At 43.4% G+C, this 12,961-nt stretch overlaps 1 protein-coding gene across 8 annotated transcripts in view; it reads left to right on the top strand.

Annotated features, from left to right (window-relative positions):
- The window catches only part of LOC137618184 (osmotic avoidance abnormal protein 3-like), a 174,637-nt gene that overhangs the window by 123,221 nt on the left and 38,455 nt on the right, over positions 1 to 12,961 (top strand). For 3 of the 8 annotated variants that reach the window (XR_011039740.1, XR_011039739.1, XR_011039737.1), the window contains exon 17: positions 3,724 to 3,861. The exons of 1 other annotated variant lie outside the window; for it this stretch is intronic. Coding sequence is in view for 4 of the 7 variants with exons in the window: in XM_068348256.1 (XP_068204357.1) it covers positions 3,724 to 3,931 (208 nt within the window). In the remaining 3 variants the exon portion in view is untranslated. Of the gene's footprint in view, positions 1 to 3,723; positions 3,932 to 12,961 lie in introns of those variants that run through there. 4 more of the 8 variants (XM_068348257.1, XM_068348255.1, XM_068348254.1 and 1 more) reach the window with 2 other exon arrangements.

Genomic DNA, 12,961 nt, shown 5'->3' with positions numbered 1-12,961 from the left:
GTTTGTCGAAAGTCAAATTTTGTTTCTCCGAGTCACTGCTGTTTTTACTTTTCTTTTCTGTTGACAACTTACTGAGCTCTAAATCCTCATTAGTCAACTGTATATGGCGCTCGAACCCGTCTGTCATTCCATCCCCATCGATTGTTGTTTTGCCTTTTCTAGTATCCATCTATTGCTGGAAATCCTTTTTAAGTCTCTAATGGCTGTAGACCATACACTTTTCTTCAAGACATTGGTGATCTGTGGCTGCAAACTCATCCATCGCTCCTTTAATGAACTTGGCATCAGGGACTGTGAATGACTTCCAGTACTCCATTACATTCTTATTGGGTTCTGTATCTAAAACCATCCTTATCATCTCAAAGACCTCTTAAGGGTAGATTGAATAAGATATATTACACGGTATAGTAATTAACCAAAAATTTTCCCAAGTATTATTGTACATACGTATATAACTGTACATACATACATTCATAACTGCCCACACTGTACATACACATACTGTACATACAGAATTTTAATTAAATAATAGAGGGAAGGAATCTACTACAGCATAGAAAATTGGAATTTCAATCGCATTTTCACAGTACACTAGTCCCAACATTCTGCAGACTATTGCAGTGCATACAAACAACTAATTTTACCGGGGAAATCTTCTAGCAGACTCTAGGCCTTCTGTCATAACACGGAGTTATATGGTATCCATCTTTTAGTTATGTCCTCTACCCATACATTCATTGCTTCTCTATCTTTACTAAAATCTTTTCATGTACCATCCACTAATTTTAGTGGTGAAAGGGGCCATAGAGATCGATTGAATCTTTTCTCCAGAATAAACAACTTTCTTTCCCTACCCGCAAGATACTTCAGCAAAAGACTTTTTCTTTTCTCTATAAAATCAAGAATTCCCACCTGTACGAGGGACAATGTTCAACAAGACCTTTTACCCTTAGTGCCAACACTCTTCACTCAAAACACTTTTAGGGGTCATATTTCACAGTTATTACATGATCATGTACGCTCTCACACACTCATAACAGAAGCTGAGGTGAAAGATAGAGCAATGCAGAACAAAGAGTGGACATCTTGATATTGAACGCACAAAAACGGACTTAATATCTGCATGCGTCAAGCTGTGTAATCTAAGTGCTGATCATACCAGCGGCTATTATTATCATTAATTGCTAAGCTACAACCCTAGTTGGAAAAGCAGGATGCTCTAAGCCAAGGGCTCCAACAGGGAAAATAGCTCAGTGGGGAATGGAAACTACAAGAGAAAAATTAACAATTGAAATAAAACATTTCAAGAACAGTAACAAAATTAAAATAAATCTTTTAACATGTATACTATAAAGACTTGAAAAAAAAACGAGAAAGGGAAATAAAATAGAAGTGTGCACGAGTATACTCTCAAGCAGGAGAACTCTACTCAAAAGACAGTGAAAGGCACTGGCACTATCCAAGACAAGAGAACAATGTTTTTATTTTGGAGTGTCCTCCTACAAGAGCTGTATACCATAGCTAACTTTTCCCAGTAATTCTTAGCTTTACAAGCGTGTTTTCACTGTATGCTTATTTTTTTTAGGGTTATCAATAGGTCAACAGCATATACAGTACTCTAGTTGAATCTTCCATGGGAGAATACACTAACAAAGAGGTCTGACTATAGTGCTGTCTAGATCTATTGGAATAGATTTTGTATCACAACCTTTCTGCCAAGACATGAGTTCCATATTATCTGATCTCTTAATTTTCCATATTTATGTTTTGCTCTTCTTACACAAGAATTCAGATAGGTGGTACAGCAGAAATCTTGAAATTCACGGTATACATTAGAAGTTATCTCCACCACAGAATTAAGGAAAATATTGCAACAAAGTACATTTACCCACATACTGTAATACATTCTAAAATGTATTATTGCAAGATCATTAATAATCTGAAATCTTTAGAAAGGCTTTGCAAGTTTAGAAGCAATCTAATATTTTTGGATACTTCAATCCCTTAATGGGTCAGAGTTACTGCAGTACCAGCCACCCGTTGAGATACTACCACTAGATAGTTATGAGGGCCTGACGGTAGTACATTGGATTCTTCTCTCTGTTCACGGTTCATTTTCCCTTTGCCTACACATACACCAAATAGTCTGGTTTATTCTTTACATATTCTCCTCTGTCCTCATACACCCGACAACACAGATTACCAAACAATTCTTCTTCACCTAAGGAGTTACTACACAATCATTGTTCACTGGCCACTTTCCTCTAGGTAATGGTAGAAGACGCTTTTTAGCTATGGTAAGCAGCTCTTCTAGGAGAGGGGCACTCCAATATCAAACCATTGTTCTCTAGTCTTGGGTGGTTCCATAGCCTCTGTACCATGGTCTTCCACTGTCTTGGGTTAGAGTTCTCTTGCTCGAAAGGTACACTTGGGCACACTATTCTCTCTTATTTTTCGTCCTCTTGTTTTGTTAAAGTTTTTATAGTTTATAAAAGAGATATTTATTTTAATGATTTTACTGTTCTTCAAATATCTAAACTTTCCTAGTTTCCTCTCCCCACTGGACTATTTTCCCCGTTGGAGCCCCTGGGCTTATAGCATCCTGGTTTTCCAACTAGGATTGTAGCTTAGCAAGTAATAATAATAATAATAATAATAATAATAATAATAATACACATGTTTAGGAATAAAAACTCCATCTTTGAAAAAACTTATGTTGATCATATTAGATACTAAAGTTGTCCCTACTTTTAGCTGAAGAGAACTGGTATACTGTGAAACAGTTTCTAGAATTGTAAATTTTTCGGACTTAAAACTCGATGTCTGAAATGTCAATATCAGTACAGATAATATAATATTAACTTTTCTTTTAATTGTGTGTGTGCGCCTGTGTTAAGAATATTTTCCTTTTTCATTTCCTTTATAGAAAATAAGGAAGATTTTTGGATATTTATGAGATTTTTCACTTGTAACAAGTTCCAAGGTGAGAAAACATGAAACTTTTCAAGGTAAAAAAGTTATTGCTCCAGGTATAATTTTTTTTCTTTTTGATTGATATTTGGTCATACAAAAATCCCAAGAACTTTAATCAATTCTTTGTAAAATAGCTTTTACAATTAGACTTTCTCAACTTTTATCAAATCAGTTAAGTCCTTATATTCTTAAGAAAACACATTTTTCATATCATCATGAGTTACACTTGTCCCTATGTAAAAAATACTATGAAAATATAACCTGCTGTTTGTGTCGAGTGGCATTTTGTTTGTAATACCAGAGGTTTTTGCAGTATTCCTGCAGCTTTAGCTGTAATACTTTCTGTCTCACTTTTCTCTTTTTCCCTTTGATTCCTTCCTACAGGCTGTCTAACTCCTTGACCATTATTAAATTTTCACCCCTTATTTAAGAACAAATTATTCAGGCCCATCTTATAAGTGTTGAAGTGTGCCATGTGGAGCCCTTGGGCTTAGCAAGTAATCATAATAATAATAATAATAATAATAATAATAATAATAATAATAATAATTTGGTCTAATTAATCATTAAAATATATAGTGCTGTCTCAGAGCTTAGCAGTTATTTAGAAAAGTTATAGAGCTTTCAGATGATGAAGTACATAGGGCAGCTGAAAAATAGAATATATAAATGTGAGATCTGCATGTTATGGGAGAGTTTTCATTCCTGTCTTGTCTTGTGTTTACTATCACTCCACCATATACTTGGCAGCCAAGCCCATCCATAAGAAGAATAGCAACAGCAACAACATGTTGAACATGAGTATGAGCCAAAGTATGTGGGGCAACACAATGAACCTCAGTTCTTCTTTCAACAACTCTGCCCCAGGCTCTTACAACTCTTCATGGGGCTCCAACACGTCAAACAACGGTGGTGGTTTAGGTGGAAGCCATGTAGTGAGCAATGGCTGGCTAGGTAGGTAAGAATCGTTTTGCCATGGGAGTGCAGCATCTTCATTGATTGTACTGTATGTATTACTGTACACACTGTTTGCATGTTATTGTCTTTTGTGCTTGAAATGCAATGGTGGTAACTGAGACACTACACCCTTAAACATTTCATTTACTTAAGATTGTACGTTTTGATCACTTACCTGCATGGTTGTGCATTTTGCCTGTAAGATGATTAAGTAACAGAAAGCCCAACTTGGACATTTTTCTGACTGTTATTTTAGTCTTGAATTCTATTGGCTCTTATACTAAACACCATCAACTTGTTAAAAAAATAGATTTGTTCTTTAGTTTTTGTTCTCCCAACTGATGGTATCTGTTATGTGACTAAATTGTAAATTGGAATGATTTTAAAACAATGTACTATACAGCAAAATAATTTTATCTAAATTATTGATACTGTATGCAGTAATTTGTGGTTGTCATGTTTCATTAATGCTTTCACCATTTATATATAATAGGAACTGCAAGCCTATTTAACACAGATTTGTTTTTAATTACTTACACAGTACTGTACTCTGTTTTTATTAAAGGTAAACTTTGAGTCTAAAGCATGATTTCAGAAAGGAAAGGAGCATTTTGATACAATTCTGTTATTAATAGTGAAATTAACCAAATCAAGTACTTTCATATATTTTGAGCAGTTTCAAACTTATAAAAACACTGGCATTAATGACTGCTCTAAAATACATACTGACCATTGAAATTCCCAAAAATATTTAATGTTCAGCCCTCATTTTTAGTATCATCATTAGGAAATAATGAAAAATTATTCTATGTATTTTAACATCAAATTTGTTACCCTTATTCATCTTAATTTGCTGTAGAATTTCCCTTTCAGTTTTGTACTTTTGTATAAAAATAAAAGAACGTTTGAAGTGACCATGCATGACGGTACCAGTTAAGAATTGAATTAAAAGCTAATGCTGGCCTAGTACTTAATTATTGATGTTTTTAATAATTGTATTTTTGGGCTCAAGCCATGTCGTCCTGATGGAAGGTTCCTTCAGTAGCTTCCTCGGGTATATTTAACTACAGTGGATATTCCCAGAGAATTAAACTAAAGGTTATCACAGAATTCTAACTTCTGTTGCGAGTACCCTAAAGGTTTCCCTCTAGGATATCGTATATCAACAGGGGACGCATGTATGAACACGCCACATAGCTATCTGCACCCCCAAATAGAGTTAACACTTCGATATGGAAAGGTGGCTGAGTAACTGAGGAGCCGTTCCAAAGTTACTCTCATCCGTGGCTACTTTTGGTACTCGAGACGTAAACAAACGGGCGCCATTGCTAAATGACGTCACATCCGTCTCCATCCTTTCGTCTGTAGCTCCTACGCTAAGTCGGATTTTTCCCAAGTGCTTCTTTATCTGCTTACATCGCCGTTATGTCGCAGCCTTCAGCCTTGCCTTCTTCTGGAAAGTTGAGTACCAGGTCCTAGTATTGTTTAAATAAGCTCTGGCCGTAAAGTAACTTCTACTTTTCGTAAAATATTGTGTTTTGTGGCGGAGCTGTGCTGATACCGGACGCGCCTTGACGGCGTCGCTGTTCATGTTGCATGCTTTATTTAGTTAGCCAGAACAGCCTTCTCCGGTCCTTTAACTAATTAATATTATTAGTTATTTAGTCTTCATAGCTAGGAAGTTATTATATCGTGTTTTAGCGCTCGTTAGACAACAGTCGTTGACCGACCCCATACTAGATCGCTAGCCTAGCCCCTAGGCTTGTCAGCCTAGTGCTGTTATTACTGCATGATATATATAAGTGTTCCTAAGTTAAGTTATGAAGATTTAGGCATTGTTAAACATACTAGTTACTGTGATGTAAGTGTTTTCACCTTCGGGGACCATACAAGGGACTGTGTTGGTTCGTGTACCAACCCCCTCTTAACCTAATGTAGGAACCAAAGACTATATACTGAAGGAAGATAGGAAGGCTCAGGCTTTTAACACACAAATGAGTGTGCTATGAAAAGATGCCAGATACTCCCATGCGAAACGAATGGCTCCATCTGTTGAGCGAGCAACCAAACATTCAGAGCGGTAATGCTTACGGGTATATAGGATGGAATTCGATTGTAAATTTTGCGACATATTTGTTCATAATTTGCATTACTATGTCAGTATATTTTACTCATATATTCATGATATTCTTAAATTTTAGGTAGCTAAATTGCAAATTATGTTTCTGTCTATTTTTTAGAAATTCAATAGCTATATCTCTTATGATTTAGTTAATTTTCTTGCAAATTTAAGTATTGTACAGTATATTACAACCATTTTTAAATGTTCTATACAATACCACATTCGAATAAATTAAAACATACTGTATATCTGATTTGTTAAACTTAGCCACAAATGCTTATGTGTAGGCATGCATTTAATTACAGTTTGTAGGCCACTGTAAGATGGAGAGATATTAGGTGTATAAAAACACAATTGTATTTTATTTTTTATTGAAATGGAAAAGCATGATGCACTCATGTATAGTTTAGCATTATAAACTAATAAATGTATAAATGTACAATCAGAAGGATCAAAATAACACAAAATTGCATCACTCACAAAAATAATCAAACGGGGGTTGGAAATAGAAATAAGGTAGCATACAAGCCAACAAAAAATGAAAAACAAAAGAGATTTACTGTGGATGCCTTGCCTTAATCTTACATCCAATATCAGTGGGGCTTACTCATTAGCAGCACATACTGCATGTATTATACTGTTTGGACTCACCGTTCTTTGTCCTTAGGGAACCTGTGAAATACCAAATGAGGATCGGTTTCTTTTTGTTTATGGCACACAACACACTTGTGTGACTTCTTTACTGTCGGCGCCATTTTTTCCTTTTAGTCAACTATAAAATTCTGAATATAAACAAACAGACGACAAACGATGTATACCTACAACGCCATCTGAAATCGGAGCAACCAACTATTGTGTTCACTTTGGAGTTGCCAACTAGCGTATTAACATCCTATTTTGAGCCTTCCTATCTTCCTTCAGTATATAGTCTTTGGTAGGAACCCTTGTATGCTTCCTATTCCCCTTACCTACGGGTAATTCCCTCTGGGTAACCTTGCTTCTCCCTTATTCTATAATGGGGAGAATCTTGACTTCACCCAGAGTATTTATCGCTTCTCAGCCTACCCTAAGGGAATGAACCCCCCTTAGGGTCGTGCTTGAGGCCTTAGGAAGGGCTCTGCCCTTCCCCAGTTGCACTTGGTTGGGTTACTCCTTCCTCCCTGCAACTAGCGATGTGTCTTTCCAGGCCTTCCTAGCCTAGGAGTTGGTCCTCCTAATCTAGGTTAGGCTCTGGGGGTAGATTCTGCCTTATTATAGTTTAGGACAGTACATCAGTACTGTACCTGATCTGTGCTACCTATCCTAGGTTAAGGAGTGTTCTCCCTTGCCTTGGTGACCTTTCTCATACAGAGTCTACCCACTTAAGAAAGACCCCTACTTCCCCCCCTCCCCCCCACTCTATCCCTTTGGTCTAGGCCTGCCTACACACCCCTGTCCTCGGTCCTACAACTCCTCCCTTGGGTGGAGTGGTAGGGCTAGCCTTGTTCTTCTGCTGAGCTGGCCGCTCTGGTACACATACCCTACATAGCGTTCTATAAGATATATATATAGGGCGGATACCTAAACTTCCGGCAATCAATGCCGGCAGGTGGGCGGCAGTCTCCGGCAGTCGGCCGGCTGTCGCTAGGTAAACCAGGGGAAATATAAGGGGTGGGACGTCGGCGGTATGTCGACGGAAGGCGGTAGGTTGACGTCCTAGAGGGGAGGTATCTTATGAAAAGAGGTCACCTGAGGTAGTGGCGGCTGTCGCCGGCAGTAGAGACGGCAAGGGACCGGCACCATGATAGAGAGAGAGAGAAAGGTAAGGAGGGAAGGGAGGGGTAATATCCTATACCCCGCCGGCATCCCTCGGGAGAGAGTGCACTCATGATAGGATTCCTCCTCTTTGAGTGCTCTCTATCCCTCCCTTGGGTTACCTCAGGCTCCCAGCCGTCTGCCGGCCCACTGCCGCCGGATGTTAGGAGTACCTACTCCTATCATGAGTGCACTCTCTCCCGAGGGATGCTGGCGGGGTATAGGATATTACTCCTCCCTTCTCTCCTTACCTTTCTCTCTCTCTATCATGGTGCCGGTCCCTTGCCGCCTCTACTGCCGGCGACAGCCGCCACTACCTCAGGTGACCTCTTTTCATAAGATACCTCCCCTCTAGGACGTCAGCCTACCGCCTGCCGGAGGCTGCCGCCTTCCGTCGACATACCGCCGACGTCCCACCCCTTATATTTCCCCTGGTTTACCTAGCGACAGCCGTCCGACTGCCGGAGACTGCCGCCCACCTGCCGTCATTGATTGCCGGCAGTTTAGGTATCCGCCCTATATATATCTTATGAGTGGAACCAAGGTTCACCTTGCCGGCTGCCGGAGCCTGCCGCCCTTGCCGGCGATCCGCCGCTGTGCCGGCGGTCGCCACTGTGGTGTTGTCCATCTCGGTCGCTCAGTGTGTCCTCCTTGATGTTTTCCACCCTGCAGGACCGGTCTGCCGGCGCCCCCTAATGAGGCGCTAAGGGACATGCACCCCTTCCTTGGCTGCTGGCACCATGCCGGCAGTCAATCTGATGCAGCCAGATAGCCTGGCCACCTCCATATAGGTATTGTTATACCAGCTAATATAGTGGCTATGCTGTATGGTTGCACATTACAACATTTCCAGCATACTCTGTGCATCTCAGTGCAGTCGCTTGCCGGAACCTACATATTACTAAGGGGTTTATTCTATTTTCCCCTCTCCCTCAAGACTCTGAGCGATCTCAGATCCTTTTACACTCTGCGGACAATTCCTTTATTAAGGAGGCCTAGCTTGGCTCATCCATACGGATTTTCCCTCATTTGGGACCCTCGGGTCCTAAGGAATTGTCTACGGATAAGGTTACGGTAACCGGCTGGGCGGGATTCACAAGTATGTGTCTATCTACTTCCCTTCCTGCTCATCTATTTTGAACATATAATTAATATGCTATTATAGATTAAGTTACTCTTATGTCTAGAGTAATGTAAGTCATTCTTATGCCTTCCATGTACTCGTGATCTCTTTCTTTTACAGGAGGAGTATATGAAGTGTGAGAGTAACTTCTGTGGAGTTAAACGCCCGGACTTCTACGGGCACAAGGCGTGCCGGACCCACGCCCCCTGCGCCGCCAAGAGAGGCGACCTTAAATATTGGGATCCGCAGAACTGTTCAGTCTGCAAGAGTCTCCTTGAAGAAGCGTTCAATAATCCTCCTACCACGGAGGTAAGGGACACTGCTAGAGAGAAGCTGCGCAAATGGGTGCGAGGCTTCCAAAAGAATGCCTCTTGACCTTATCTTCCAAATGAAGATATGAGGGCCTTGCTTTTTCCGAAAGCATCCAAGGACTCGGTGATCCCTCAAGAACAAATACCCACCGTCCAACTGGTGGTCGAACCCGACATCATCATGGCACAGTCTATGCGTTCGTGCCATATCGATTCCGACGACGTGGAACGTATGTCGAAGATGTCAGAAGGTACGGAGAAGAACCTCATGGGCAAAGAGCTCGACTATGAGGAAGATCAGGTGGAATATCCTGATTCGGAGAACGAGGTCGTCGCTCCAGCTCCCCCAGTAACCCCAGTGACATCTGAGGAACCTGTTCCTTCAACTTCCGCCACCCCGGATCCTCTTCCATCGGCCACTCAAGAGGTATTCAGGATGCTAGAAGCCCTCATGGACAAGAAGCTGAGAGAGACTCAGGAACAATTCCGGACGACTCTCGTCGGCTTCAAACAACCGAAAAAGATTTCGGTTAAGGACCTCCCCACCTGCTCGGAAGCTAACCCTTGGAGATACGCCGAGCACATGCCAATGCCAATCACTACTGGCAAAATCTTTATTAGTGAAAGGGTTGGCTCTATACTTCTGGAAGAAGTGGAGTTCTTCCCGAACTTCGAGGCTTATCCGGACTGTTACGTCCGACTCAGGTCCGAACCAGCCTCAAAAGAAGAGACCAAACCTAAGGAAGTGATAGTGTTCGATCTCGCAAAGGCCCAAGCTATGCTGGCTCAAGCAGTGAAGAGTCGGGGTTTCACAAACTCCAAGATGCCAGCACTGAGAAAAAAGCATCCAACCTTTGTTGCTCCAGCTACTGCGACCTTCCCCTTCGTTGAAAAGGCCTTCCAAGCGGTCATGAAGTCTGTGGAGGAAGGGAAACCTTGCCCTGCACTGGAGGAGTGCAGACCCTTCTCCCTCACTCTTCCCCCCGATGACAGGTACTGGAAAGACATCCAGCTTACTTTCACGGTAGGGAAAATAGAACCTGATGTGGCCGGTCGTCAGTTCAACGAGGACCTCCCACGACTGAACGATCATCTCCTTCGTAGGGAACAGAATACCAAGGAGAGACTCGCCGCTTCGCTGTCACATCAGGTACAGCCTGAACTCATGGCCGGGGACACCAGAGTCCCGGACTTTTACATGGTCCTTGCAAAGTCACACCTGGCGACTGTGACCAAGGATTTGTACAGCTAAGCTAGGGCTCGCAGAGCCTGTGAGAATTCGTGTTCGCCATGCAACGGAGAAACATGAACCCCGGAGACTGATTTCCTCCAACATCTGGGGGAAACATCTCTTCCCATCCGCCTTGGTGAAAGAGATAGTGGACAAAGCTGCCACGGAGAACCGGAACCTTCTCCACAAGTGGGGCATGTCCCGAAAGAGGAAGTCCTCTCAGGACGATGGCCCTCAGCCTAAGAGAAAATCCTCAAAACCTAGGCCCCAGCAACGTCAACCAAGACGTCAGTTTCCGGGTCCCGCTACTCCCCAAGTGGCTGCACAGCCACAGCAGACCTTTCAACTGGTCCCTCAGCCGGTGGTGTCGCAGTCACCGGTCTTCACCCCTGCCTATGAGCAACATTCCCCTACCTTTCGTCCCAGAGGTAGAGGCTCAGACAGAGGCTCCGGCAGAGATTCTTCTCACCGTCCCTCCAGAGGCAGAGGAGGAAGGGGAGCTAGCGGCCGAGGTGGCAAACCCTCGGGACACCAGAAGCAATGAAGTGCTTCCGGTGGGAGGAAGACTCCGCCAATTCCAGGATCGTTGGATCTTCGATCCTTGGGCACACAGCATCGTCAAGAAAGGACTGGGCTGGAGCTGGACTCAACCACCCCCATCTTTCCAGCAATTCTTCCAACAGTCAACCCCCCTCCTGGAAGAGTATGTCCTGGAGCTCTTGAACAAGAAGGTGATCAAGAGGGTAAAGTCAACCAGGTTCCAAGGGAGACTCTTCTGTGTTCCCAAGAAAGACTCAGACAAACTCAAGAGTCATTCTAGACTTGTCCCCTCTCAACAAGTTCATTGCGAACAACAAATTCAAGATGCTGACTCTGCAACAAATAAGGACCCTTCTGCCTCACAGGGCCTACACGGTCTCCATAGACCTGGCGGATACCTACTGGCACATTCCAATGAATCACTACGCTTCCTCCTACCTAGGATTTCGACTCCAAAGGAAAAGTTACGCCTTCAGGGCCATGCCCTTCGGGCTCAACGTGGCTCCACGAATCTTCACCAAGCTGGCAGACGCAATCGTCCAACAGCTACGTCTCCAGGGCGTCCAAGTGATGGCCTACCTAGACGACTGGCTAGTCTGGTCGACATCGCCCGAAGATTGTCTGAGAGCCTGCAACAAAGTCACCCAGTTCCTAGAGCATCTGGGTTTCAAGATAAACGCCGAGAAATTTCGCCTCTCTCCAGCTCAGAAGTTCCAATGGTTGGGAATCCATTGGGACCTTCGGTCACACCGCCTTTCCATTCCACCGAAGAAAAGGAAGGAAATAGCAGGGTCTGTCAGAATGCTTCTAAAATCCAAACGGATCTCAAGACGCCAACAGGAACAAGTTATCGGCTCTCTACAGTTCGCCTCAGTGACAAACCCAGTGCTTCGTGCACAGCTAAAGGATGCCGCGGGAGTCTGGAGACGATTCCATCCATCGCTCGAAGAGACCTCAAGAGACGGCTTCCGAACAGACTTCGCTTACTTTTAAAGCCGTGGTCAGAAGCAAAGGCCCTGAAAAGGTCCATCCCTCTTCAACACCCGCCTCCATCGATCAACATCCACACGGACGCGTCACTGGAGGGTTGGGGAGGTCACTCCCACCAACAGCAGGTTCAAAGAACATGGTCTCCCCTCTTCAAGACGTTTCACATCAACATCTTGGAGGCCATGGCGGTTCTTCTTCCCCTGAAGAAACTCTCCCCGCCTCCCTCGATCCACATCTGTCTGACTCTGGACAACTCGGTGGTAGTCAGATGTCTCAATCGTCAGGGCTCGAGATCGCCCCAGATAAATCAGGTGCTTCTCCCTATCTTGTGTTTGGCAGAAACGAAGAAATGGCACCTGTCTGCAGTTCACCTACAAGGATTCCGCAACGTGACAGCGGACGCTCTATCAAGGACAAGCCCAATAGAGTCGGAATGGTCTCTAGACGCAAGATCATTCTCCTTCATCTCTCACCAAGTCCCGGAACTTCAGATCGATCTCTTCGCGACGAGCGACAACAATCAACTTCCTCGATATGTGACCCCGTACGAGGACCCCAAGGCAGAAGCGGTGGACGCTATGTCCCTGGATTGGAACAGATGGTCCAAGATCTACCTGTTCCCTCCACCAAACCTTCTGCTGAAAGTCCTATCCAAACTGACAACCTTCAAAGGGACAGCGGCCCTAGTGGCTCCCAAGTGGCCCCGGAGCAATTGGTATCCCCTGTTCCTGGAGCTGCGGCCCACCCTGATTCCCCTACCGGGCCCAGTCCTCTCTCAACAAGTACAGAAGTCGACTGTCTTCGCTTCATCACTGAAAGTCAGGGACCTTTATCTCATGATTTTCTCTCCTTAGCCGTAAAGAAAAGGTTTGGGATCTCGAAGAAAAGCTTAGACTTCCTCGAGGAGTACAAGACAGTGT

This window comes from Palaemon carinicauda, chromosome 24 (assembly GCF_036898095.1).
Source record: "Palaemon carinicauda isolate YSFRI2023 chromosome 24, ASM3689809v2, whole genome shotgun sequence".
Lineage (NCBI taxonomy): Eukaryota > Metazoa > Arthropoda > Malacostraca > Decapoda > Palaemonidae > Palaemon > Palaemon carinicauda.
Note: the sequence above shows the minus strand (reverse complement) of the source record. Positions and strands in the feature narration are given on the sequence as shown.